General features: G+C 39.7%; 1 protein-coding gene across 1 annotated transcript; it reads right to left on the reverse strand.

The window, feature by feature from the left end:
• Positions 1–16,021: 16,021 nt before the first annotated feature.
• On the reverse strand, positions 16,022–18,717 carry LOC124171298. Its single transcript, XM_046550445.1, has 2 exons — positions 18,588–18,717; positions 16,022–16,821 (listed from the first exon to the last, which is right to left on the reverse strand). The coding sequence occupies exons 1-2, from the start codon at positions 18,715–18,717 to the stop codon at positions 16,022–16,024; spliced, it is 930 nt and encodes a 309-aa protein (XP_046406401.1).
• Positions 18,718–27,494: the final 8,777 nt, after the last annotated feature.

Consider the following 27,494-nt stretch of genomic DNA (forward strand, 5'->3'; position numbering starts at 1 on the left):
TTTGCTCCAATATAAAAGGAAAAGTCTTTTGTTATTTCATGTACGTACTTATTCAATGCACAAGCTGAATAATGAATAATCTGTTATGTAAAAAATAACAATAAATTGAAGGATAATTAAAATTATTGCCACTCCTGAATGAGACAAAATTTATATTCCTTCCTTATTATGCAATATTTTTTGGCTCTGGCTAGTATTACATGAAAGGCGATGTTGTATAAGACATCATCAATCTTTAATTTTTCAAAATTTTGGTTTATTGTAAATTAAATATCTCTTTTCAAGCTGACATCTTCAAAGCTAATTTCCTTAATATTCTCTTTCCTCCACCTTGTAGTAGGCAAGGATTCCAATTTCCTTGAGTAATAAGAGGCATTATCTACCACTATAATTGATCCTTCGGGTAAGTTTGCAAGAAGTGAGTGCTCAAACCATCTCTGGTAACACTCGCCACCCGCTTCTTCATACTCATCCATTGAGTTCTTTTTGTACAGAAACACATGCGATGCTCCTTTTATGAACCCATTTTCCGTTCCTGCGTGTATAATTGCAAATCATCCTCCTCGGGAAGTGGGGGCCAAGCCCAGTATTTAGTCCAGCAAGGAAAGCTTGACGCGGATTTTCTAATTGTTTGTTTCGCAAACTAATGTTCACTATTTGTCCAACATTATTCCAACTTTCGCATGTGAATACACTCGTCCTGCGTTCGCGACGATATTTTTATAGCTGCCTTAAATAATAATTAATTGTGCCACCAACGAATAATATCATCCCTTTCGATGAGGATGATTCTTTTCCCCCTGCGTTCGTACACGAAGCCGATGTCCAAAAGAAGACGAGATAGTGTTGTCCTTTTGTAATCTGGGAGAATACTATCCATATATACCGAGTTTAAGATGGATTTTAAAGTCGGAGGAATATTTTCACGAAGGATTCATGTACCTTCCTTCTAATTCCCGATCGGACAAAATCGTCGAAAATCACTGCTCTCGAATTTTTGTAAGGCTGTCTAATTTCTTTAGTTTTTGAAGGAGTTACCAATGGACCACGGGAGCTTTCCTTTCTCACTCTGTAAACAGTAGACTCCGAGCATCCAGTAGCCTTCGAAGTTTCTCGGCAGGCCTCACAAATGCTGAGAGATTTCCTGGAGTACGATAAGACTGAGCACCAACTGTCTTTCGCGGCTTATAAGCTTCTCACCTTTTCTCCTCTTCTTTGTATCTGACATATTGATTGGGTGTGTTACAGCAGAGATAAGTGTAAAACACACTTCACAATTCTTAAATTCAGCAGACCACACAACACTTGTTCACTCCAAAAAATGCAACGACAAACTGAACGCCTTCGTAAATTCTTCCCACGGCCCCTTCGGCTTGGGTCGATTCTGGTGCAGGTTTTATGGTACCCTATGAAAGGAACTCAGAAAAAACCCAAGCCCCCTTTTTTAAAAGGCGTGCACTGGATGTGGTAGTGTATCCCACAGATTATGAGATATTCTCTTTCTTGGTTTCCGCGATGGGACCGAAACACCCAAGGCGAAAGCGTCTTATTTCCAAGTCGCTTGCTTACTTTCGTGTATCAATGTATTCCGATAAAAACACTGCTGTTACGACGTATGAGTATTCTCTGTTTGGGATATCAAACGAATAGATTAATACATTTCATAGTATGCATTGACAAAAAACTCCTTTCCCGCCCGAGAATTTTCCCTCTGCGCGCAAGGAAAAGCAAGAAGCCCGGCCCAGCGGCGCCGTAATATTTTTTCTTAAGATCAAAACCTTGTAACTCGCTTCAGAATTGATTTAAGTTAATTATTTTTTCACCAAAAATAACTTTGTAATTTTCATCACATTTGGTATGCAGCATATAGGGACCTACGACGTAAGAAACGTAAGTTAGTAAGCGACTACTTTTCACCTTGCAAAAATCAAAATTTTCTTGTCCTAAAGGGTGTTACGTCGGCATAACAACATTTTAACTCAATATTTGTACAATTGGTGAAGACCTTCAAAGAGAAAATAGTGTGAAGAATTTTCTGTTGAAGATTCAATTCAATACAGACAACGGTTAGGCAGAAATTGCGAGAAGAAGATAAAGTAAAAAATACACGTTTATGACGGAAATTTAAGGAAATGTTTTTTATAGCTTTAGTCATAATTTTTATCGAAAAACTATTGGCACCAATGTATGCAGCATCTCTTTCTACATAAGAATGCAATTTTTTTATCAGTGCATTACGCAACATTAATTTTCGTGCTGTTATTGACAACACCGCGCTCCTGGCCTTATGGAAATTAACATGGGAAACGATTCCCCATAAGAGCCCATACTGTCAACTAAATGTGGAACGCTCTATAACTCCTTCAAAGTTCCTATTTCCTGGAGGTCAACTGCTGCATGAGTCACGTATTAGCCCAAAAGGTATCTAACAATGATATTCAGTAATTGCTATTATGCTTTTATTAGATTGAAATGTTAGTAATTTGCACGCAATTAAAAAAAAAGAGACCAAACGCGACGTATTTTAAGCAAGGAAATAGATGGAAAAATACGATGGTGATTTTTGGCGAAACGCGATATCGTCGTAGCTGAGCTTCTCGGCAGTTAATTTGGCATTTTGTCCCGGAAACATGATATCAGGTTGTTATCAGTTATAAATTTACGAGCTATACTATAAGTCTCACTTGTCAGAGTTACTGACGAAGGAATATCTTCTCAGGGTTTTTGTTTCTCTCTACTAACAATCCGAATACATCTGCTCATCTGGCGCTACGATAGAAAAGAATGGGTATCTTTAGGGTAAAAAATTTGATGGCGCAGTCATATGGTCACGCTTCGCCCTCTGCAGTATGCTCTGCGTACCCCCGTACGCGATAGCATCAGTTCCGAACTTCACCTCGTACGAGTGGTTCCCTACTTTCCAGGGTGGCTGGACTTCGAACCACCGAGTGTTTTCCATGTGGGTTTAATAAAGTCAGGTTTCATTTTCACTAATTTAATTTTACTCGTCTTCGGACCTCGGCCCCTCCGAAGAAACTATTGAGAACTTAAAGAGATGGACTGAAAATAATTGAACACGAAGAAAAGAATCCGGGCTAGATGCGCGTGAATATTGCAGAGCGCCTTGGGTTGTCCGCTAGCATATGACGGTAGGGGTGGGGGTAGAGTTGGAGAAAACAAGTAGAGATATGAAGGCGAAGATCCAGATGAGCGTGCCACTGACGGTTAAGGCAACATTGTTCACGCTTTACACACAACCTCAATTATATTAAAAATATATTCAATAGACAGGAACAATTCAAGTAATAGACTATTTTTGGCGTTCGTCATCCATCTCACAACCAGTCACTGTGCCGGCGAATGCGGTTGTTTTTGGCACAACATGCACATTGCTTTCGTGAATACGTGTACTGGAAATGGTGTTTGATGGATAAGAATTTTTACATCAGACTGAAATCCATAATAGCAGTGTAAATGCCGAGTGGACAGCAAACATTTTTTTAGTGAGGTGGCGTTTTCCTTCAGAATTTTGAAAGGGATATGGGTCGAATCAACAATATGACCTATATGTCTTGATAAAGTACTACTATTCCTGTTATTATCTAAAAATATTGTTTGAAACCTTTAATGAATATCTTAATTACTCGCCAAAATCCTGCGTTTCCTGGGACATAGGCAACCTAGCAAAAAATAAAGCATTGATCGTTTTTCCGCATTCATTTTATAATCGTATCGCTATTAGGAAGAAAAAAATTTCCCCTAGTGGAGTTCCAAAAAAGGAGGGTAGTCTTAGAATCGTGTTCGTCTTAGAATTGTGCTAATACGGTGTATGAAATTATTTTTCGATTTATTATGTTCTTTAGACAATTTTCTTAAAATATTTCCCGTTAAATAAGAGAGAATCAATTTATTATATTCTATAAACAATTTAAATAAAATATTTTCCGTTAAATAAGAATGATTGGGGTGGGGAAATTCGGTTACTGTACAGTAATAACAACGTGCGCAAAAAACAATCTCTCGGCGAGGAATTAAAAAAGGACCTCGGGTGTCCGGACGGAAGGAGGTCCGAAAGGTATTTGGCGTCCAGGCAGGAGCGCGGTTGGGCTGGTCCTTTAGCCGGCCCTGAATTTTGCAAACGACAGTTCACGTCATAACAGATATCACTTTTCATTGCGGCGTTAACATTCACAGCGTTTGCCGCGTACGTTAATTTTCTGTTGATATACGGCCAGTGATTTTCTTACTGTTGGCTTATTAACGGACCGTGAATTTAGCGAAATTGTGACCGTGAAAACCTAAAAAAACCATGAAAACGTGAAAAATAACCGTGAAAACCTAGAAAAAGCCGTGAATTTCATTATTCAGGTAGAGTGGGAACCCTGATAATCCTTATTTAAGCCAAGCGCTACCTGCTAGCAGCCGGCATCGCAGTAGCGCACATACCCTCGCCCCAAGCTCACCTCACACGGCGACAGCGGGAACCAGAATGACGTCACACAGGGTTTTCCCAGCATTTACACTTAGCCGTCGCATTTTCGCGCGCTTGAAAATTGTCTCTTTCCATTTAGTCGCGAAAAATAGATATCGTCATTTAGAAATCTGAAATCGTGAAATGCGAACTCCAGGAGTAATAATCTTACTATTTATGCAATAAAAAAATAATAGGAAACCACCTTATTGGCTCCAGCATAGAAAATTCACCTGCATCCCTTGCGGAATATTATTCATATGTCTTTTTGCGACGATGGAAATTTAATGCAGTCACTCGCGTGAGCGTTCAAAGATAGGCTTGTGTAGCATCGTTAACTAACTTACCAATAGTAGTGTAAGATGAATGCATCTGTTGAAGTTTATTCGGGATTGCCACCGGATAAGGTTCTCCATCTCTGCCGACGTTTCGATGGCCGAGTCGTCCATCGTCATCGTCATCAAGCCCTGATGACGATGGACGACTCGGCCATCGAAACGTCGGCAGAGATGGAGAACCTTATCCGGTGGCAATCCCGAATAAACTTCAACAGCATCATACGCCGGGAAAACCTCAGATCTTTCTTCATGAATGCATCTATTTGCCACCAAATTACTCTCATGTAAAAGCAAGTGTAAATGGAACAGTGCTACCTTTCCAATGTGAGGGAACGAGAAAATTGACCTACTTTAGAGCGCAAGCAATGCATACTGAATATAAGAACTATGCCTAACCAACAAATGGCATCGGAAGGAGTCAGAATGGATTAAAAAAAACAGTAAATTCAAAGCATTATTTTTATTTTTTCTCGGTTTTTGCGGTTAATACAACTTTTTTGAGTTTTAAAATATTTTCTTGATCAGTTTTGTTATTGTTGTGCCTTCACTTTATTATTTTTTCTTTCATTTTCAAATTTTCTCTGTTTATTGTTTCAACTTTCTTTTTTTTAAGTCATTACCAGCAGAGGATGAGGGCCTACCCACCAAGACAGTAGCTTATCACATTACACAGCATTATAAATGTAAACAGTAGAAATGATAATTTTTTTATGAAAAACTTTATTTGATCATTCTTATCAACTACAATCCGCGTGATGACTTCGCCAATTTTATCCTTCCTTACATCATCCTAAATCTTGAGGACGGGTTGCAGTGTTGACTCAAAAAACATTGTTTTTGGCGTCACCGCACACCTACATACACGTAATTATAATTGCCCACCTGATTTACATGAAGTCTGTACATCTACATGCACACAATACCCTGAAATCCGCCTCAATGGGCGAGTGGCGGGAGGTGTTAGGATATCAGACGGTAAAAAATATGAAGGAAATTCTGTAACGAATTTCCACCTAGCATTTATTGTTTCCAAGTCCTTTATTGTTAGGGGAAAAACGAATTCCCATACCTATCGGCTCGGAAAATTTAATGTATCGCTTCTAATGGAATTGAAAATATAGCGGGGTTCTGATATGACATGAATGAAACTGGTTTCCCATTTGAGGCCTTTGTTTGGTGTTTTTCCATTTAAATCATTTCAAAAGTAACATTTCGCAAATATAAAACTAGTATATGGAAATGGAAGCCATTAAGTATATAAGACTACACTTATTTTTGATGTGGAATCACTTTTCATGGCAACGTGCAGGAGAATAAAATAATGGTTCAAATCATCATTCTCCTTTGATTTCCTCGAGTGAGTCGGCATTGTGATCTCTCTTCTTCAGCGTAAAGTCTACTCCCTTTCACTTATCTAAAAATCTTTTCTTTTTCTTCTTCGTTTACCGAACATTCTTCTCCCTAAAACGTTTTTCGACATCCTTTCACCGCCAAGTATTCGCTTCAGAATTTTTTCTATCCTTATTTGTAAGTTAATAAACTCATAATCTCTTCTTTATACTTAACCTGCTCTACTTTCGTCCTCTTATCTTACACTAGCCACCATAATGTATCAAAAGGTCTATTCATTCGAGGATGAAGAATGCACCTAACACAAAGTGGCTAGCAAACGAGACTCCGCAGGAATAGAATTAAAGTCTGAGAATCGGCAGGCATGGTAGTCGTTAATAGACGATAGACGATACCGTATGAAGTTAACACACGGTGGACAGAATCCCCAGCAATGCGTCTCAACGTAAATATGGCTCCCCCATCCTCACCCTCGTTTACCCTTGTAACACTGTTTTCATCACTCCCTCCCCAATCAACACTCGTTCAATCCATCCAAGCCTACCGACTCCTGCGTATCTCATCTGCTAATTTCCTCTCCTCTCTCCCCATGTCCTGCACTTCTTCGCGCATTTTTCTCTCTCTCCACTTGTCTTTCCCAAATCTTGAGCAAACCCTCATCAATCGCCTTCAGGCAGTTCTCTTCATTAGTGCCCCGAAACTTACCATGTACTAAAAAATCAGGAAGCGTTGTGCGAGCGTAAACATGAATGAAACTACAGTTGTCGAACGAATTCGCAGAAATTGTAAATAAATTAAATTAATTTTGATGCTTTGTTATTAATAAAATTATCTGTAAAATTTTATATGATTTTTCTCCTCTCCCTTCTTATTGCTGTATGCTCCCATTTTTTAATTTTATAGTTATACTTCGATGTTATATTTTTACTTTTAATTGCCTAGAGAATTGTGCCAGAAAAGGTTTTTATTATTTGGTCATAAATTGATTTATCTATGGATTTTTATTTGATCTTTTAGAGAAAAAAAGATTAGCCTATCACGATTACTTTTCCTAAACAAGAAAAATATTAAATTATGGGGATCACAAGATATATGGTGAAATATATTCTTCATTAAGTATAGCATACACATACCATATTTTCGTTCAGATATTGCACAAAAACGTAAATAGGGCTAAGAAAACATAAAAGTAATTCTAATTATTATTAATGTATTCTACCGATTAAGGTAGGTTTGCATGGAGTACTAAAGAAGTGATCTGGGAGCCTTCCTTTCCTTCCATTACCGCCTTCTTCAATTCACTATAAGGCCTACTCCCCTTCAATCTATCCAAAAATCCTACTCTTTTCCTTCCCCTCCCTCGTTTCCCTAACATTCTACCCTCTAACACCATTTTCAACATCCCCTCCCCGCTAAGTACTCGCTCCATCCATACCTTCTGTCTCCTCCGTATCTCATCCAAAAGCTGCCTCTCCTCACCCACCATATCCAGCACTTCGTCGTTCCTTATCCTCTCCGTCCATTTCACCCTCTCCATTCTTCTCCATACCCACATCTCGAATGCCTCCAATCTTCTCTCGTCTTCTTTCCTCAGTGTCCATGTTTCGGCACCATAGAGAGCTACACTCCAAATCAAACTCTTCACTAACCTTTTCTTTAAACTCTTACATAACGATCCTCTAAGAAGCTCCTTCCTGTTCATGAAAGCCTCCTTTGCTAGTGCAATTCGCTTATATATTGAATAAAAATAATGCCTTAAATCCTTCTCATTTGCTCTATGATTAATTGTAGTGAAATAATAGGAATTTCGCGACCAAACATAATTATGTTAACTAGATGGCAATGAGAAGCAATGCAAAAATTTTGTACCTGTAGTCATTATAAAAAATTAAAAATGGAAATATGATTAAGCATTTATAAAATGTAGGATTATAAACAGCAATAAAGAGTAAAATTATCATTACACAAAACTTATATAAGTAAGCAATAAAATATAACGTGCTACGGTATGCTACGGTACTCTATGCCATACTCCTTTGTCAACTGATTTCACCGCTTTGATCAATTTATTTCCTATTGCGTAGAGTGACAACAATTTCTTTCAGAGTCTGTTCTGTGATATCGGTTCATTGTGAACTATCTTAGAGTCATCAAAATGAAGCAGCGCTTCCTACCCTATTCTAAATTATTATGAATTAACAATGGTTTATGATGCTGAAGAATGATCGCTGGCTTTCCCGGAGTGTAGAATCGAGGAAGGTTACTCGGGCATTCTACCGGGTCAGGCTCTCCATCTCAGCCGACGTTGTACGAGTTGTTCATCTTGATCAGGGCATGTCAGGGAATCTTGGGAAATGACTTCCTTGCATACAGATGACGGCGGTGTCACGTAACTCTTGCCCCGTTTGTCGCCGCCGTCATCCGTGTATATAAGGCGGACCATTTCCAAGATTCGACACGCATTGGAGAATCTGACCCGGTGGAATTCCCGAGTAATCATCCACGAATTTATAATGCTATTTGTTGCGTAATTCACGAATAACCTTTGTGTTAATGCATTATTTCTATACAAATCTGAAGAATCTGGTTCACCACTTTAGGGAGAATGAATGACGTAATTCGAAAGAAGGTTATTCAAAGATTGTCGCGGAAATTTGAAAACACACTAAATCTAATTTTTTGTTCAAAAACCTTTGAAAAGCCTGTCTTTTCCTTTTCATTGTCGAGTTATTATGTTGCTATTACGTGACCGAATAATTTCACATTTGACCATGCTTAATTTTCAACGCTATTACTAATTACCTCACCCGAATCGAGAGGAAATTCTTTGAAGAAACTTTTAGAGTAGCACTGCGTAATTGTTTCATTATCGTGGAAAGCCTTTGAAAGCACTTCTATTAGCCACACCAAGGTCTGCTCTGTCAAGTCTGGCGGCTCCGAGCACTAATTTCCCCTGGGCACATCCTCTGTTCCCGTACCTCCGATCATATCCACCACCACTCCATAGGTCACTCAAACAACGACGACTCGAGTGAGCATTCCCTCTTTGATTTTATCTCTTGTTTCTCCCTCTCTCCCCGTCTGCCCGTTCTTTCACATAGCGTCGGATCGTCGTTTCGAATTTCTTCACGAGTGGATTTCTTCCGGACATGAGAAGAGCTGTCTCTCCCTTGGGTTCCACCGCTTCCCCTCCTCCGGTCCATATTCCCACGAGAAGATGTTTTTGAGTCGGACAGTCCTTCCTCTCCTACCCGTCTCTGTCCTTTGACTCCGAAGCGAGTGGTTCTTTCTTATGATATTCGCACAATATGTTTGCTTTCATTTACCTTCAATGTATTTTTCCTTTCTCTTTCAAAGTATTTCTCCGTCTTGATTTGTTTTAAAGAATTCCTCTAGTTTCTTAAAAGAGATTTTATGGGTAATAATTGGTAACGACGTGGATAGAAGAATTAACCCTTTCTAACCCATTGTTGCTTCTGAGAGATATTAAATTTCAATGCTTTTCATTATAAAAATGTGAACATTTTCTACTCAATCACAATTATCCCTTTCGCGCCGAATCCCGCACCTGTGCGGCGAGGATTTTTTTTCCTCAACTACGAATGCCACACCAGTGCGTCCTGAATGTTCTTACCCTAACCAACGAATGCCTGTGCGGCACAGGTCGAAAAAAGTGACCGTGGCGGACACAATAGACCCACGGACGCGGTCGCCCCTCGTGATCCGACTTAGCGCGAGCCCAGTCCCTTCTTCGGCCGCTCAGGTCGACCCTTTCCTATCCTCTCCACGCGGTCAACTACTGTTATTTGCAGTGTGTTTTCCAAAACTATATTTGTTGCTTACTTTTGAAATCGAATGCTAGAAATGAATTCATCATTTTTTGCTGACCACATGGAAATTTCAAATGAAATTCTAACGTTAATATCAACAGAGTTATAGAACAACTAGTAAATATACTAGATCCGTCTATATAAACGTTAGAACTTCGTTTAAAATTTCTGCACGCTCAGAAAAAAACACGAAATTCATTTTTAATAAAAAAAATCGATACGAACAACAAGTATTTGCATATATTCTGCGTTAATATTTTAGCTAGTTGACCGCGGACTCTTCCCAGGAAGGGGCTTTTAATCCCTCTAGGGTCTGGGACAGAGGCCGAGGAAAAGGATCGGCGCCCCACCGAGTTGGGTCCAAAAATGTTTCGGGAGGGACCCACTGCCTTTAGTCGACGCGGAAAGGCTTCGTACAGAGGAGTAAAGAAAACTTTCAAGAGACTCGTATTGAGGAAGAATTTCCCTCAACGAAGGTCCGGCGCGAAAGGGTTATTGTGGCAGTTACATATTTCGCCATTGATTTTTACAGCACAAAGTAACACGCAGTTGAAATCTTTCCTGAATAGAGCTGATAATATGTATATTTTTGATGTTACTTAGAAGCAACGTTGGCTTATAATGGGTGAACAAATAAAATTCATTTTGTCACAATCCTTTTGGGAGTTTGTTGAACTAAAAGTTAGTTTCCTCTGTTTTTTTTTAATTTGTCATTTCAGTTGTGCATCAGGACTATTACAGAGCTAGCATAATACAGCTCGATAAAACTGTTTTTTCGCAAAATAGCTATTTAACTTCTATTTTTTTTAGGATTTTCGGAGCTGGAATTAGAGGCAAATGGAACACTTTTCCATCATTAACATGTGTTATGGATACGAGATCGATAAAGCTAGTAAATGTTCATCAATATTACAACGGATATTTAAGATGCAAAAAATGTTTTCAAAGACGTACAAATAATAAATTTGTACTTAATAAGAACTTTGTGTATAGTACAATAAGAGGTGTTGATAATAAAAGGAGCAAATCATCCGAAAACATGTGTCGATTTTTAGGGCGTTTGCTATATTTTAATAGTGAAGTCCATTCCACCCTCAAACTCTTAGCTGAATCTGTCTGGACTAGGTTGAAGGTAAAAAATTTTCGGAGGATTTTTCAGAGGCCCGTACTCCGAAGAATAAATTAGATTGCACTTCTTCGTCGGTCGAATTGGACTTGGAACCATGCCCCTGTGGCGTCCTTCTTTGAGGGGAAGGTATGCGGGATTCTCTGCGATTTTTCAAAATGAGAAGGGAGAGATAAAGTCACAATTCATATCCGCTTTACGCCTTCTGCCTATGAGACCAATCGAAGGATAACCCACTAACTTTAAATGCAATAAATGGTCGCCATAAGCAATAACGAGTTTTGACTTGACAAGAATACGGAAGGTTTTGCTGTTGTTAACACCTTCTAACTAAGCGTAATATCTGGGAAAAATAAGACTTAAATACTTGTTGTTTAAAAGATAACTATTTCTTATTCCTAATCATAACTAAAGTGGCAGTATTATGAAGAAAATTTCATTTTGCAGCATAAAATGGCAATTAGTTCAGATTGTCTGTATGAAAGAGGAAAATGCACATTTTTTGACGGATCATTTGGTTTGATGTTACTACCTTTAAGAATGACTGGATTATTAATTATCCATCTGAGCTGTAGCTAATGGCTAGAATTGAGAACCCTGATGACGATGAGCGAGTCGTAAATTGAAACGTTGGTAATACAAAACGAATTAAAACGGTCGAAATCTCGAGAAGAATTAACGTAATTGATTCGCCAGAGAAGAATTATTTCATATTTTACTCATCAGTCACTATCACAGTTGTCAATTCAGAAATGTTGCTGATTTTGCAAATTGGAAGGGATATGTGAGGGTAAATGCCATCTAACAATAAGCTGCACGCGTGCGAAGTTGAATTATTAAGGATAGGGGGTCAAGTTTCTTTTTCCTGAGCCATCTCGCTCTCGGAATAATTTATTTGTTGTTGTCCAAATGTTTCGTACGGAATGGGTGCCTCAGCCCATTCGGTCAGTAGCACAAAGCTTTATCCGCAGGGTCATCACGTTATTAGCCGCGGACGCTTTTGCACGCAGATCGAATCAGGCGATGGGTGAAGCCCTGGTACTAATTTCACGCATGGCAGCAAAACCTGTTGGGGCCATTAATTGCGAAAGCCCTTCCCTTTCATCCCTTCCCTTATTACATTGCAACTATGGATGCTGAAATTGGCAGGAACATTTGCTACTTTCCGTTTGTCCCAGAATTGAATTCGTAAATTTTGATAATCGCATTGAGTAAAAAGCAATGACCCTCCAATTGCATGTCAATTTATTCAGAGGATCTCGAATTTGAAGTAGTAAGCTTTTATCAATTACACGTATTCCGATAAGACGCACTGGTATACTTTGTTTCTTATTGTGATGGAATTCCTCTTCGTAACCCAGGTAATTTGAGTAATTTTGCCGGCCTCGATGGCGGCGGGGTGCGGTCTTCGCCTGCCACACTGAAGGTCGCGGGTTCGAGGCCCGCCTGGAGAGGTTACTCCTAACTAGGGCGTGGTTGTTTGTGATTGTCCTATTTTAATTGTTGAAAACCCTCCGATTTTAAGGAAAAACAGTGCTGTTTTCGGGGCGATGGAAGCAAATGAATCTATAAATAAATGCATGTGGAATCACAAAGTTACCGCATCTTCTTTTATTTCGTCAGAGGGGCAAAAATTTTAGTCTTCGACACACTGTGACGGGTCACGTGCATCCGCTGAATAGGTTTTTTTTTACGGCCTTCGATTAATTTTCCGAATACCGTGCTTATATTAGCTATGTATTTTTTCCTATTGTTCTCTTTTAAATGGAAGGTGATAAAATGATATTTTGTAACTTTTAATCAACGTACAACCGTGAAATAAAATGTGATTACTAAGCGTGGAGAACACAGCTATCGCTACTCGAATAAAATCATTTTAATCCTTTCAATGCATTATGTTTCATGAAATATGAATTATTTATGTTTACTAAGCATGTTTTATCATTTTTAAGCTTTCAAAATAAGTGTATTGTTCCTCTAAATAGTGCTAAAATTATGAAAATCCGAAGACGAGATACACTCGTCGTCGCGCGATTTGGCGTCGAAAGTTCATGACGAGCTAGTCTCGCCATTACGGCGCAAGGGGTTAATTAGCTGGGCGACAGGGGAGGTCGCCGCTGTCGCAGACTTGTGCGGGCGATGAGTCGTCCTGCCAAGGGGACGCGTCGGACGAGGGGTCGTTCCAGGCGGAGTGATCATCGTGAGAGGTCGTCTAGCAACTTGGCCGGAAGTATTTGCCTCTCCAAATCGGTGGTATGTAAGTTAGTCGTTCCGTTATTTTCGTTTCTTTTCCTCTCTTTGCACTTCCTGAAGTCATACTGGCTTCACCTCCTTCCTTCACAGCCCTTCTCAATAAATTCCTTCACTACTATATTCCGACTCTCGGTGATGAAAGGGTAACACTTACAACGAATGAATTATCGACACTAGCAACAAGTGTTCTAAGGGAATCCCTCCCCTTTTCTCATTCCCGTGTGTCTCATGTCCGTGCAAGTGGAAGGATTCCTCCCTCACCCCTCCTTTGCACTGGCGCACAATTCTCCTTTTTTATGATTTTTCTCTGCTTCCGTCTACCCGCGGCTGTGGGTAGCCTTCGAAGGCGATACCATCTCAACACACTGTAATGTAACGCTGGCCTCGCCATTTTTTCTCTTACCACCTAATGGTTTAAAATAACAATAAGAGATCCACCATAAAGTGAAATTAGAGAATAAACAATAGACCTAAGGAGTGGAGGCGTTGGCAACAAAGGGAATTGTAGATCAAACTGTCGGAGTGCAAAGAGAGAGCACGCGAGTTTTTTTTTGGTAGAGGGAAGTTCCATTGTGTGGTATCGTGCGAGACATGGCCCACGTAGAAAAGGAGAATTGATAAAGGAGCTGGAATTAAGGAGGGGAACGGGAGATTTTACAACAGGACGGGACCAAGCTGAGGGCTCGCCAAGGACGAACACCACGCAGGCTTATAGGATTTTCCAGACCACAGAGGGACAAACCAACCTGTGTCGTCGAACAACTGTGTTGTTACTATAAACTTTTATTTTCATATACGATGCGAAAAGCCATGAGGCAAGAGGTTTTAATTGGCAAAGAATTAAGTTTTTGACTGGTATCCTTTTGTATCAAGTAATGGGATTTTGTGGAAAGTTTAAGTGGTGAAGTGTGGCAAATAATTAGACGATATAGTTAAAAGAAGGAATAATCATTCATATACCAAATTGCTGTCTAAATTAGTATATACAGTTGGTCATGACCTAAGGGTATATGAATTATTTTGAATATTTTAATTGTCTGTAAATTGGAATATTTCATTTTGTCAAGTAAATTGCAATCTTTTCCGACGAGCAAGCCGGGGCGAAGGAATAAAAATATAAGTTAAGAAAAGATATCGCAATCGTAGTTTCTTCTCAGGTAAAATAATCAATAGTTTTTCGTGTTAATGTTTATCCACGACGTGGGGCATGATAATACGAAGTAGAAAAACACAACATAAAAACTCTTGTTACAGTACGTTAGAAGATAGTTGCCCTCTAATCAGAGAATTCCCCTCACTCACCTCCGACCCATACTTCTCGCGCCCACCCCCTTTCCTAACCCTCTTCCACCCCCTCCTCCTCTCAGACTCCCTTTAATTCTCGAACGAGCCTCGAGATAATCCATTGCATTTCATGATTATTGTAAGAATTTTCATTTCATCTCACGAAGCCTTGGGGTGTTTTAGGATGGGGTCAATTTTCTTTGATATTCTTTTCTTTCATCCCTCAATTTAATAATTCGTAAAAATGGCGAGCCGAGTCTCAAGAACAACCCACTTAAGTGCCTCACTCATAGGGGGTGAGGGCGGGGTGAGTTTCTCCCTCTATGTGCGACTTTATTTTACGTTTTTCGTGAATTACGCAAGCGTTTACGCTAATTCATAGATGGGATCGAAAATAAAATTGAAACATGATTCCTTATTTGTTTAACTGTGCGCCATTTCGTCGGTTAATGTCGAGTTTGTTGGTGATCTCGTTCCTGAGGCGTGATAATATAGTATTGTTCCAATAAAGGTCCGTCGCCATCTTGTGTTTGAATACAAGGAGCTCGTAATGAGGAGCGCGTGTTTGCTATTGAGGCCTATTTTTCGACGGGATATTTGTAATCGCTTCAATTTAGTCCCTTTAAGGGTGCTCGCATAGTGAAGAGGTAAGAGGTGGAGGTGGAGATAGAGGTAGAGGTGGAGATGGAGGTGGAGGTAGAGGTAGTATCGCATAGTAAAGAGGTTTGCGCACGCAGCTTTCCTACAGCCTCGAACACAAGCCAGTCTTCCACTGTGTGGCATCCAGTGTACAAGTTATTTGGTTAGTAGTAACATTTTTTAAATGTTTAGCGATAGCAGTGATGACAGCGACGAAATGTCGTCAGCATGTAAGTGGTGGCTGATTGGTACTTCTAGTAATCGCGAATTCAGTGCTCATCCAATTAATCAAGTGCGACAAGATCTGGGAGAATATCACCATCTGTTTTCCCAAATAAAAGAATACCCTGACAAATTCCAGGAGTACATGAGGATGTCACCTGAAACGTTTTCATACATTTGCGCCAATGTGTCACCAAAGCTGGATAATTGCAGAAAATACTGTAACCTCCATATTAACCCTATCTGCTCTGAAGAACAGATTGTGGTAACAATAAGGTAAGATTAGTAATTAATCATTCAGTATAAAAGTATATTATATATAATAATCAAGTCATGAATTTATTGTTGATTTCAAACAGTTAAATACTTGTTCGGTGCTAAGTAATACAATTTTTAGTTCAAGGTGAAGAAATAACCATTTAATAGTTTACACTAAGGATAGTCGGAAAGTAATAAATGAAATTACATTATACAATTAAGGATAACCTTGTTATTTGAAAATACTTTGTTACATGTTAGTAAATTTCTGGACATTGCGTTGTTCCTCAATATCTGGTGATGTTAGCGGAGTCGGTGTATGAGAGGAAGTGTGGGCAAATGAACTGGTTTCAGTGTGAGGGTAGTACTCATACCGGTGACTCATGGCAGGGTTTGAGGGACGGTTCTTGTACGATGGTTCCTGTTCCGGTGAATAAGCCATGTCGAATAATAATTCTTGAACTTTCATCCTGAACATCATTTTTTTTCTTGGGTCCAACGTTTTTACATGTGGTAGTAGAGAGTTAAAAAAACCCACATCTTCGTCATTCTTGTTAACTTCATCCACTTTGTTCAATTTTAATTTTAGTTTTTCTTTCTCGATGTTTACTAATTCCTGGCCAATTTTTGCCTGATTTGTTAATCGTTTTTTGTACCCTGTTCTGGTGTACTCCTCCGTGGTTCTCTTTGATGTAAGTGTAGGTGTAGGCGACGAATTGTTGCTTCCACTTTGATTAGGTGTGCTCGGAATGTCAATTTGTGTAAGTTCACGATCCCCTTCTTCGTTATCCATCACGGAAAGGCTATCCACCTGCTCCTCAACGAAATCGTCGTTCAGTTGCCCTTCATCAAAGTTAGTGTCGTTGGACAAATCAGTCAGGTTCCCTGTTGACTTCCTCGGAACGAATTGGTCCCGGAGGAAAAGCATAGAATCAAAAAATTTCCACGATGATGTTGAGTCTGGAGCTGCATCTCCAGATCTAGGAGTTTTGCTATATTGCTTCCGGAATTCATCTCGCAGATTTTTCCAGATTAGCTTCACATCTTTATCTGAAATACAAAATAAAAAGCATGGCAAATTGAAGAATTGAATATAGGTGACAACTTGTACACATAAGAAAAACCTGTAAGCTATTCTTCCATAAGGAATACACAGTAACAGAAATTATTAATTAATTTTTAATAAATAAATAAATCTTCTGCTGCCTCATCGTAAGCCGACATAGGGTTTATCATGAAGAAAAGTTTATTAAATTATATTTCTATCTAGTAATGTCTTAAGTTTTATTACCGCATCTTCAATGATTTCGGAGATCTTGAGGTGTTCCGCGACACAATTGACACCCTGTGAAAGTATACACATATTACCAAAACATATCAATAGTTTATTGATTAGTCTATCGACAATAGGATATTTATAATAACGGGTTTATTACGTTTTGATTGTGTTGATGTAAATATACTGTATTGAGTTGTTCTATTGCAGGTACTTGGCAACTGGAAGCAGTTATATGACTCTTGGGTTTTCATTCCGGATGGGGGATAATACAGTGGGAAAAATTGTGAGGAATGTATGCAAACTACTATGGGGCACCTTTCAACCAAAGCATATGCCCATTCCGACAATTTCAGATTTTGAAACTGTGGCTAGGAGGTTTGAAGAAGTTTGGAAATTTCCAAACTGCATTGGTGCCATCGATGGGAAACACTGCAAAATAAAATGTCCAGCGCTTTCTGGGTCCATGTACTTCAATTACAAAAAAACATTTTCGATCGTTCTGCAAGGAGTGGCAGATGACCACTACAAATTTCTATTTGTTGATGTAGGTGGTTATGGCAAGCAAAGTGATGGGGGCACTTTCAAGGCATCGGATTTGGGCAAGTTGTTGGAACGGAAGGAACTAAACGTTCCAGGTGAAAAATGTTTGCCCCGAAGTGATGTTAAGGTGCCCCATGTTTTTATTGCGGATGAGGCGTATCCTTTGCGGGAATATTTGATGAAGCCGTTCTCACAAAAAACAGTAGGTGAAGCTGAGGATGTGTACAACACCCGGCTGTCTAGTGCGAGAAAGACAATTGAATGTGCGTTTGGCATTTTATATGCTAAATGGCGGATTTTAAGTGGGTGTATTGAAACATCCCCGGAGAGTGCAGACCAACAAATAAAGGCTGCGTGCATTCTTCACAATATCATAATTGATAAAGATGGCTGGGGTCCAAGTGTGTCCGACATCCCGCCTGTCCCTGCCGAAGCCAATCTACAACCTTTGGGGAGATCCAGAAATTCCGCTTCAAACCGTGCGAAAGAAGTCAGAAATTGCTTTAAGGCATACTTTGTGAATAATGTATAAAAACTGAAGGAGATTGAAAGTAAAAATTGTTTTTTAACAAAAATAATTATCTTGGACCCTAACTTTTTGTATTGATTTGTTTATATTAACCTATTACAATAATTCTTTTTGTACATTTGTTACAGTACATTCAAGTGTTTGCATGAAAATGAAGTGCCACTGTCTAAATATTTATTATGTTATAGACTCAGGCCTTTTCCTTATACGGTACTTTAAAATAGATAATATAAGGATTATAAAATAGTTACATTACCATATATATTATAGTTTAAAATACCCTCGTCCCAGGAAATTTGCTAATATATTAGGTCTCCAGCTTCGACTGTTGAAAAGTTTAAAGGGCTTATTTTTTAAGACAAATCTCATGTTGTATTGTCTTATTTGTTTATTTTTTGCTTACAAATGACCCCGTACAGTTTCGGACAGCCAGAGCTGGACACCCTGTATAATTTAGTCTAGACATACCTGTACAGTTCAATGCGGCTGCTACAGCCTTCCATTCTTTGTCCAACACGTGACGGTTGTGGTGGTGTTTGTTTCTTTTGTCCCACAGAGCTGGACGACTTTGCACTGCGATAATTATTTCCTCCTTCATTTCACTACTACTGTCGTTCACAGTTATTAAGAAAAACTAACCAACACTATAAAACGTTTTTAAAATACAGAACCGTAGGCATACGTCGTCGCGTACTGTGTCGGAGTAGCGCCCAGTGGAATAGGGTAGCGGTTGGGGAGGGGTAGAGTGGTAGGGGGGGCATGGAACGCACCAATCACGGAGAAGCCTCCCGATGAACCTCGCGGTACACCGCTCGAAAAGACAAAGTCGTTTGTCTTGAAAGCGGTCCCGCGCTACCTCCTGGTGAACCGCGAGGTACACCTCTACCTCGACCTGCTCACTATGCGCGCGCCCATAACACACAATGTATTTGTGTTACCTCGAGGTACCGCGACCTCTACCTCTACCTCTACCCCTTAGGGTGCTCGCATAGTGAAGAGGTAAGAGGTGGAGGTGGGAAAACAGATGGTGATATTCTCCCAGATCTTGTCGCACTTGATTAATTGGATGAGCACTGAATTCGCGATTACTAGAAGTACCAATCAGCCACCACTTACATGCTGACGACATTTCGTCGCTGTCATCACTGCTATCGCTAAACATTGAAAAAATGTTACTACTAACCAAATAACTTGTACACTGGATGCCACACAGTGGAAGACTGGCTTGTGTTCGAGGCTGTAGGAAAGCTGCGTGCGCAAACCTCTTTACTATGCGATACTACCTCTACCTCCACCTCCATCTCCACCTCTACCTCTATCTCCACCTCCACCTCTTACCTCTTCACTATGCGAGCACCCTTATAGTCAGACCCTGTCCCGGACCGAAAATCACTGGATGCAAGGGTCAATACGCTCAGAAAACTGCGAGTGCGACAAGACGAAAAACTGGTGTCAATCGCCTGAGAACATTATGATGGTGAGTACTTCAATTTTGTAATCACCGTGTTCGGCATGCTAGTATGCGTCTGCCCTTAAACTTACTGATCGCTCTTTGAGGATAAATATGAAATGAACTGGTTTCCGACCTTTCAGGATTCAGAATGGGTTTAAAACGAGAAAAAATACGATGAAAAATTGTCTCCCCAATGTGCTTTCACACGGTTGATTGTTGCAATTGCATTTTCAGATGAACTTAGTTTTGACATGGAATGGACGACAGAGCCATCTATTTGTCACACTCTGCTCTACACCCGTTCCACTAATAAAAAAACATTCTCCCACTCCACTGTCCAATGCGTAACATTCGGACCACCAGCCAGTGCACGTGCGATTCCCAGCGAATAAATAGCATATACCGAAGTGAGGTAAAGAACAAACAACACGCTACTCACACCAATTTGGAACTACGAAGAAAACCCACACTTTAAATACAACAGACCCAAAAGAGCCATTACACACCCAAACCGCTGAACAAAATTGAATAATTAACCACCAAACACAAAAAAGCCATAATACAATAACAACCAACACGCCGATTACCAGCTGATGCTGAATATCGAGAAATTAACTATTAGTTGACCAAAAATGCGATGCGATGCGAGGTTTTATCCGACTTTTTGGCTGCAAATGTATTTCGCGCGGGAATCATAAACGTGAAAAAGGGTCGAGAAGGAGCGTTGAAATTGTCTCCCTGACGGGGTGACTTCGGAAAGCGAGTTATCGCGTTCGCCGGCGTGAATAAAAAATGAAACGACGTGCCCGCGATGTCCCTCCCTTCCATTACCCCTCCCTCCCCCCCTCCGCCATCCCCTCTCCTTCTCTGGAGCGTCCGTGTGGAGCACGAGGGTCAGAAAACAACGCAAAAAGCAAATGGACTCCTATGTCAATTTTATTTCACTGTTTTGTATTCCAGAATTAAATTGTTGGTTACGCTCTCCCAAAAAACAAATGTCCATCGATATTTACTCTTCAATCTCTAGTCCAAGCTGAAATTCCGTACTTATTTAATCGACCATGCTGGTACACTCCAGTTCAAGAAAATCCAATATCCTGGAGGTAATATCCCCACGGTCCTGTCGACCTCAACGTCATCATGCGTACACAAAACGCTTCCTGAACTTCTGTACCTATCTAAAACTCTTTCTCCGTCAGACGTTACATTTTAAATTAAAACTAATTAGCATGTAATCAGGAAAAATGAAAATACAGTAAAGCACTATTTTACTCAGACTACTGATTGAATATCATGAAAAAATATTAAATGAGAGCATGTCCAAAAGGTGAAACCATTTAAATATCATCCGGTCTCTAAGATGGGATAAAATTAAATGTCCATCGCGCTTGAGAGGTTGAGATCTGACAGCCTGTCAACGCCTGTCCCGTGGAAAATTCTCAAATGTAATGGCGACGAAGAGTAACACAACTCAGGATCTAATCTTTTGAATTTATCGATTAACCCTTCGCAATATACTCGGTTGCATGGACGGCCAGCTCCAAATCGCCGTACAGATACAGGGCCCGGGCCCTCGCTGGGCCCAAGATTCCACTTGGGACTCTCGCCCACTCGCCCTGATCATACTGCATAGATTGCTTCCGTAAGTCATTGTATAAACCCTAGATTTGCCTTACGCTGAAGAGAAGTGACTAGTGCTGATTAAACGTGAAGAAATGCAAGCAAGCCGTATTTTCATTTAATTTTTAACTTATACTTTCTGTATTCTTGATAATATTTATTTTTCGTACTGCGTACAGTAAACCTTATTTTGCTTCACAGTAGTGAATGAGTAACATTTATTTACTTACTCATAGTGAGTGTGAATTGACAATGGTCAGATGACACAGTAAAGTTACTCAAGTACGCTTAGTTGTTTATATTTTATGAAACGAAGAACGTAGGAAGCAAAATTATGCATCATTATACATAAACATGGGACCAAGCATGAAACAATAGCGTACAAAATGTTTAATACATCCGATATTAATTGATAAATGGTGCTCATAAATGGCCCTGAATGAATTAGTCTTGTTTTTTTAAATGAATGAGTAATGCGAGGTTATGGTTTTGGCAAATCTCCAAGTGAGTGATTCCATTCAATAATTAACCTGTTGAGGAATGGAAATTTAAAAAAAATTAATTCTAGAGCATCTGCGTTTTACTTTGAATGTACGTTCGGTAATTTTTTCCCGATGGAGGGCGGCACTTCCGGTTCTTTTCGAAGCCTCCCCATACTCTATCATTCTTAATTGTTCCTCCATAAGACCCCCCAATTATACTTCTTTTCCACCCGCTCTGTAGACTCTCCAATCCTAAAACTGCCATAATCTCCGTTATGCTTTCGTTCCTCTCTTTGTGTTTATTCAGAACGTAACTCGCCGCTTTCTTTTAACATATTTCTTAGTTATATATGATTTTACACTTTCCCGGCGAACAACTTTTGAAAAATCTTCTCGGGATACCGCGCGGGTAAGATTATTTCTTAGTTGTTTTCCTTCACGGTGAATATTTGTGTGAAAATTGTCCTTTTATCCAATTACTCCATTCCTTTGATGGATATAATGGATGAGAGTACGTTTATTTAGCATGAAATGCGTCCTTTTGTATTGCTATTGCCTGAAAGAGGCCATTTATATCAAAGAAAGTCATATGCATGATTGTTGAGAGAAGTCTACCATTCTGTATGTTAATTAATGTTTCCTTTTTTTATTTCCATATACCCCGAAAATAGCTCGTGGTGGTCTTTACTTAGAGGGTCCCAAAGTTTCAACTCTATGAGTACAAATTCGCATGCCCTGGGTAGAGGCAACTTATCTTAGGCGGGTCACGAATCCGCGACCTTCGGGTTTGCAATCGAGGACCTCATACCGCCGCCACAGGGGCCGGCAAAGTTAAATATTAAGTGCATTTCCCGTGAAGTTGTTATTTTTCCCAACTTCTCACCCATTTGAGTATTCACTCCCATGGAGGCACGGCAAACGTGCCTGTTCATGCGTTTTGTCCTTGAGTAGATTTATGCAGATGAGATTGCGTATTCGACTGGAATGTTAGTGCATGCGAGTGTTACACTCCTAGTGTTGCAAAGAGATTCCTTCCATGCTTCCTAGAATGATTACGGCACCAGTTGATTGAATGCTGCGATGCTCATCAATACAGATGCAGAGGCAATATCCTTCTCTCCTATCCTTTTATGTAAATACCGGACTCAGTTATGGCAAATAGTTTCTCTCTCTGCGCTCCAAGTATCATGCGTAAGTCTTAAAGGTTTTATTTAGGCGACCATAGAAGTGCGCCGGCCATTTTTTTGACATCCCCGCGACGATTGACGAGAGACTGCGTTCTCTTGGTTCTTTTGCTATTCGGTGCTTGGCTGAAATATTTTCATCGAAGTAATAAACCCTCACCTGGGAAGCCCCCTTCTTGTGTGGGCGTTTCCCTGCCGTGGGTTTTTTTTCTAATAAGGACGACAGTCAATATCCTCAGGTTTTTCCCACGTTCACTAACATCTTTTTACACTTGGTCAATAGTAACTTTGTTAACTTATAATTTTATTTGTTGATTGGAAATGGAACTTCTATTTATTTTTATGTTATTTCTCTGCATGTAATTTCATGAGCAACTTGACGATGTATTTAACTGCATATATTTCATGTTTGACGAGGGGTTAGGTGGATGATGGCACTTCCTAGTCCCAATCTCGCCAAAGAAAGACGTATTATTATTATTATTACTAACGATAAAAATAAATATGTAGTAGAATAGCATAGGCCAAGAGGGCTTTCTGCGAAAAGAAGAATCCTCTTACAGCTGACTGTACCCGCATATAAGTAAGGAAACAATTCATCAGGTGCTAGATATGGAGTATGTTTCTCTATGGAAGCGAGGCTTGACAGCAGCAGAGAAGTCAAAGAGTGGAAGCATTCGAAATGTGGTGCTACCGAAGAATGATGAAGATAAAATGGATTGACCGTGTAGGTAACGAAGAAGTGCTAAGAAGAGCGAGAGAAACCTCCTAAAAAACTTAAGCAGAGGACGGGACAGCTTAGTGGGCCACATTTTGAGGCATGATGGTCTGATGAAGACAATCGTTGAAGGACACAGGTGGAAGGGAAGAAGGGCAAGGGACGGCCCCGAATGAGTTACATAGGACAATGAGTTATAAAGAATGTTGAAGAGAAGAAATACGTCGCTATGATACGGCTAGCGGATAGGAGAGAGGAATGGAGAGCTGCGTCAAAGCAATCTTGGGATTGCTGACTAATTATGATGATGAATACACCATTTTGTTATGTTTTAGTTCCTTTAAATTCTCGAATATATATGCGAAGAAACTATTTATTTTTTCTTACACTGAACTTCTCGTCCTGAGCCAAAAATTTTCTTGGTTAATTTCTGAATCATTTTGTTTATCATGTGTTACCACAAGTTAACCAGTGTAGCCGGTGTAGTCACATGTGAAGCCAAACGCTGGTGCTACCGTGTTAGCCATATATAATGTTGCGCTGCGCCATGATCACATAGCAGTCATTATGTCGTTGGTGTGCTCGTCGAGGCACGCTGCAATGATATTAGAGAGTCAAGAGCGTTATCTCGCCGTTATTCTGTGAACAGAAGTGTTCTTGAGTGTCTCTTCGCTTTTTGATGGCGGGAGGAGAAAAATAAATAAATGGCTATGGCTTATGTTCATATCCATGCTGAGAAAATAAGTTAAATTTTTACTTGCCATTGATACGTAATAATTTATATGTTGAAAAATGCGAGCGGTTGCTATACTCTGTGCTTTTTTTATGAAATCAACTTGTCCCGCTCGCGATGCAGAGCCTTCGATTCTTCCAACTTCGCCAAAATCGGATCAGGATCGAGAACGTTACCTATCGATTCTTGATCTCTTCACAGTAGATGTTTACTTGTGTTTGTCTAGCGCAGCGGTTCCCAAACTGGGGGTCGCGGGCCGTTCGGAAAGGGGTCGCGAGATGTGCGAATAATAAAGTGAACTATGTACTTAAACTTAGACAACCATTTTTAGGGGGTCGCGGCTAAAATGTATGGGCTAAAATGGGTCGCAGAAAGAAAAAGTTTGGGAACCGCTGGTCTAGCGTAATAGTTGACTACAGTCAGGCAGTGACATTTTTCTGACGGAAGCAATGAGATCGGTATCACTTGTTGCTTTTGGTTATCATAGTGTGCTTGTAAAAGTTGCATGTTGCAAGTTGCAGTTTTTGCGTGATGAGTTTATTGCTTCAACACGTCCAATATTTTTTTTAACCCACGCGAATTGTGAGTACCTCTAAATTTGTGAGCAACATTACCTCCGTGAGGAACCTCTCTACCGATCTCCGTGCGCAGCCTAACATACTGGTTCTCAAGACGCGCGTGCTCCAAGGCCGTGCCTGGTCGCTCCCTGGCGTGCCTTTTGTTGTAAAATGCGGGGCGCGTGCTCTGAATGTTATGGGAAGCTCTGGTGGTGTTTACGAGCCAGGAATTGTGGGAAGGGAAGATGCTCGATTGCCCGAGAAAGAGTTCAGGGGTCGTGGAGGGAAATTGGAGCGATAAATTGCTTATCCTTTTATAGCAGGCAGGCAATCGAGGCCGGAATTTTAAAAAGATTGCTCCATTTATGAACTTGGGTCATATAATCTTATTTATATAATGTGGCCGTATGAATTCATCCCTCTTTTTACCCATCCCTCCCCTTCAACCGCTAATCTACGTTTACCACAGCCACAGGCCGCTGTTTCGTCAGGAATGTCCAAGTGATAGTGTCCTGACGGAAGCTATGAGATAGTCCCCGCTAGTATTTTTTTTTGTAACCATAGCACTCGAATGAATGTTCAAGTCGTTTTGCTTGATTTTTTTTTCCATTAACTGGTCTAATGATTTGTTCTGGTCGCGAGCCCTTCCTTCTACTAGATGTTGTAGCGAATATTAATATGGCTCACCCATTCCTGGGGCCATTCTTTCGTGGGAGCCATAAAATTATGGCAGTATTCTAGTAGAAGTGGCGGGGATGTTCACGCATGTACGCATATAGCTAGGGGAGAGGAGGGTTTTCAGCAGGGGGGCTCCCGTCTTGTTTCTCCATCCCAAAGATGACTTTAACTCCCAGAGCCCATTTTGCCATTTTAGGATGCCATTATAACAGCGTCATAAATATTAATAAAATCTACTGTAATATTCCTTTTTTCCCTTTCTCACGTACTATTTTCCCCCGCCACACGATATCCTCACCTTCAGCCATTTCTGTTACATTCGCATCTTGCAATATAGGGGGAAAATTGAATCTATCCTTTCATATTAAATTCATTTCAATTTCGTAAATGTCATAATCACAGTCTTCCTTCTCAGTGTGAATATCTAAAGCGAGATACTTCCTCAGCATAGTACGGCTATAATGTCAAAACAGAGTGTGCTTTAGTAGTATACGTGATATTTGAGAAATTAATTTTTGAAATCTGTTTGATTAAGGTGGGCTGGAATAAATATTCTCCCTCTTGTTCTATTATGGAGGTGGGCGCGCCCACGGAATATGGTGCATATTTTTATTTCTGAGCCCTCCATTCTGAGGTTTTGTACTAAATGCCTGTGTCCCTGGATATTCAATTTTCAAAAATAGTGTCAGTATTTCCGATTTCATGATCAATTACCTACCGGACGTCTTAAAAGCTGTGTTCAATCAAAGCAGGGAAAATCTTGTATTTTAGAAATTCACTTCCGTCCAGATAACTTGTTCTAGTGTAATTATGGTGGAGTTCAGTTAAAAATTTTAATTTTTTTTAGAGTTCAGCAACATTTTAAATAATATGAAATAACCTAATCTATTGTCACTCATGGCATCCCGCTGATCAATAACTCACATTAATGGAGCACAATATCACTCGTGAAATTGTTTTACGAGAGATATTTCATTTTAAAAACTTAAGGCGACGGCGGCGGACATCTTGGAAATTGGCCACTCAACAGCTTAGACTCAACTTCTCCGCTGTAGAGAAGTCGGAATGAACTTCAGGGCTCAATTGAGATCTCTTTATACTAAAGTTAGTCAAGTCGATTTTGAGTCAGGATCAAGACTTCTGAAGTTCTAAGACCCATAGACTCTTGGTGTCTACCCTGGTGACGAAGGGAGAAATTTTACAAATATAATTCTTCAGGAAAGCCTACGTATTTTGTAATAAAGTTAATTTCTTATAGTTATAGCGGCATTTTATTTTATAGTCTTTAATAAATGGTACGTTTTGAGAGGTGATTTAGTGAACTTTTTGGATGGTTGATATAAATAAAATCTTCTAATTTCACCAAATGATTTTCATTGAATCACTTGGGTCATTTTATAATTCAAACTCATTTCAAGCAGTAGAATCTATTGTAATTTTGAATATAATACTTTATTTAAATGACCAGCGATGATTTTTCTGAATGTGAACTCAAGAATTTATGATAATTAAAGCCACTAATTTTGTCCCGAATTATGGCCGATAATTTTCAGGTTTGGGTATAGAATGTAATTTCCTGTTTTCTTTATTATAAAATATTTTCTATTTCTTTGCAGGTTCGTAGTAACGCCAACTCGTGGAGTACGAAATGGTGTTGTGGCGTGTCTGTAAGGTTATCTCATTTCTTTTCCTTGTAAAATTATTTTTCGAGAGCTGAGGGGTTATAGGTAATCATGAGGAAATATATATGAAAAATTAACTGCAAAGAATTTTAGACTAGTCTTTGATTTAAGATCTATTTGGATCTTTTTTCGCCCGGTGATACTATTTTTATCCCAGATAATTTTCATGTAATCCTAATATATAAAAATTTCCCTCCATTTTAACTATACAATCGTTAATTCAACCTAAGATTTTAGGTTGAACTAACGATGTCTTGTACCAGATGAT

This window comes from Ischnura elegans, chromosome X (genome assembly GCF_921293095.1).
Source record: "Ischnura elegans chromosome X, ioIscEleg1.1, whole genome shotgun sequence".
Lineage (NCBI taxonomy): Eukaryota > Metazoa > Arthropoda > Insecta > Odonata > Coenagrionidae > Ischnura > Ischnura elegans.

Bases quoted from the DNA above. Each gene is read 5' to 3' on its own strand.
- LOC124171298 (XM_046550445.1), bottom strand. From the start codon at position 18,717: ATGAAGGAGGAAATAATTATCGCAGTGCAAAGTCGTCCAGCTCTGTGG. The intron at 16,822-18,587 runs GTATGTCTAGAC...TTTGTATTTCAG, and splicing joins AGCCGCATTGAACTGTACAG to ATAAAGATGTGAAGCTAATC.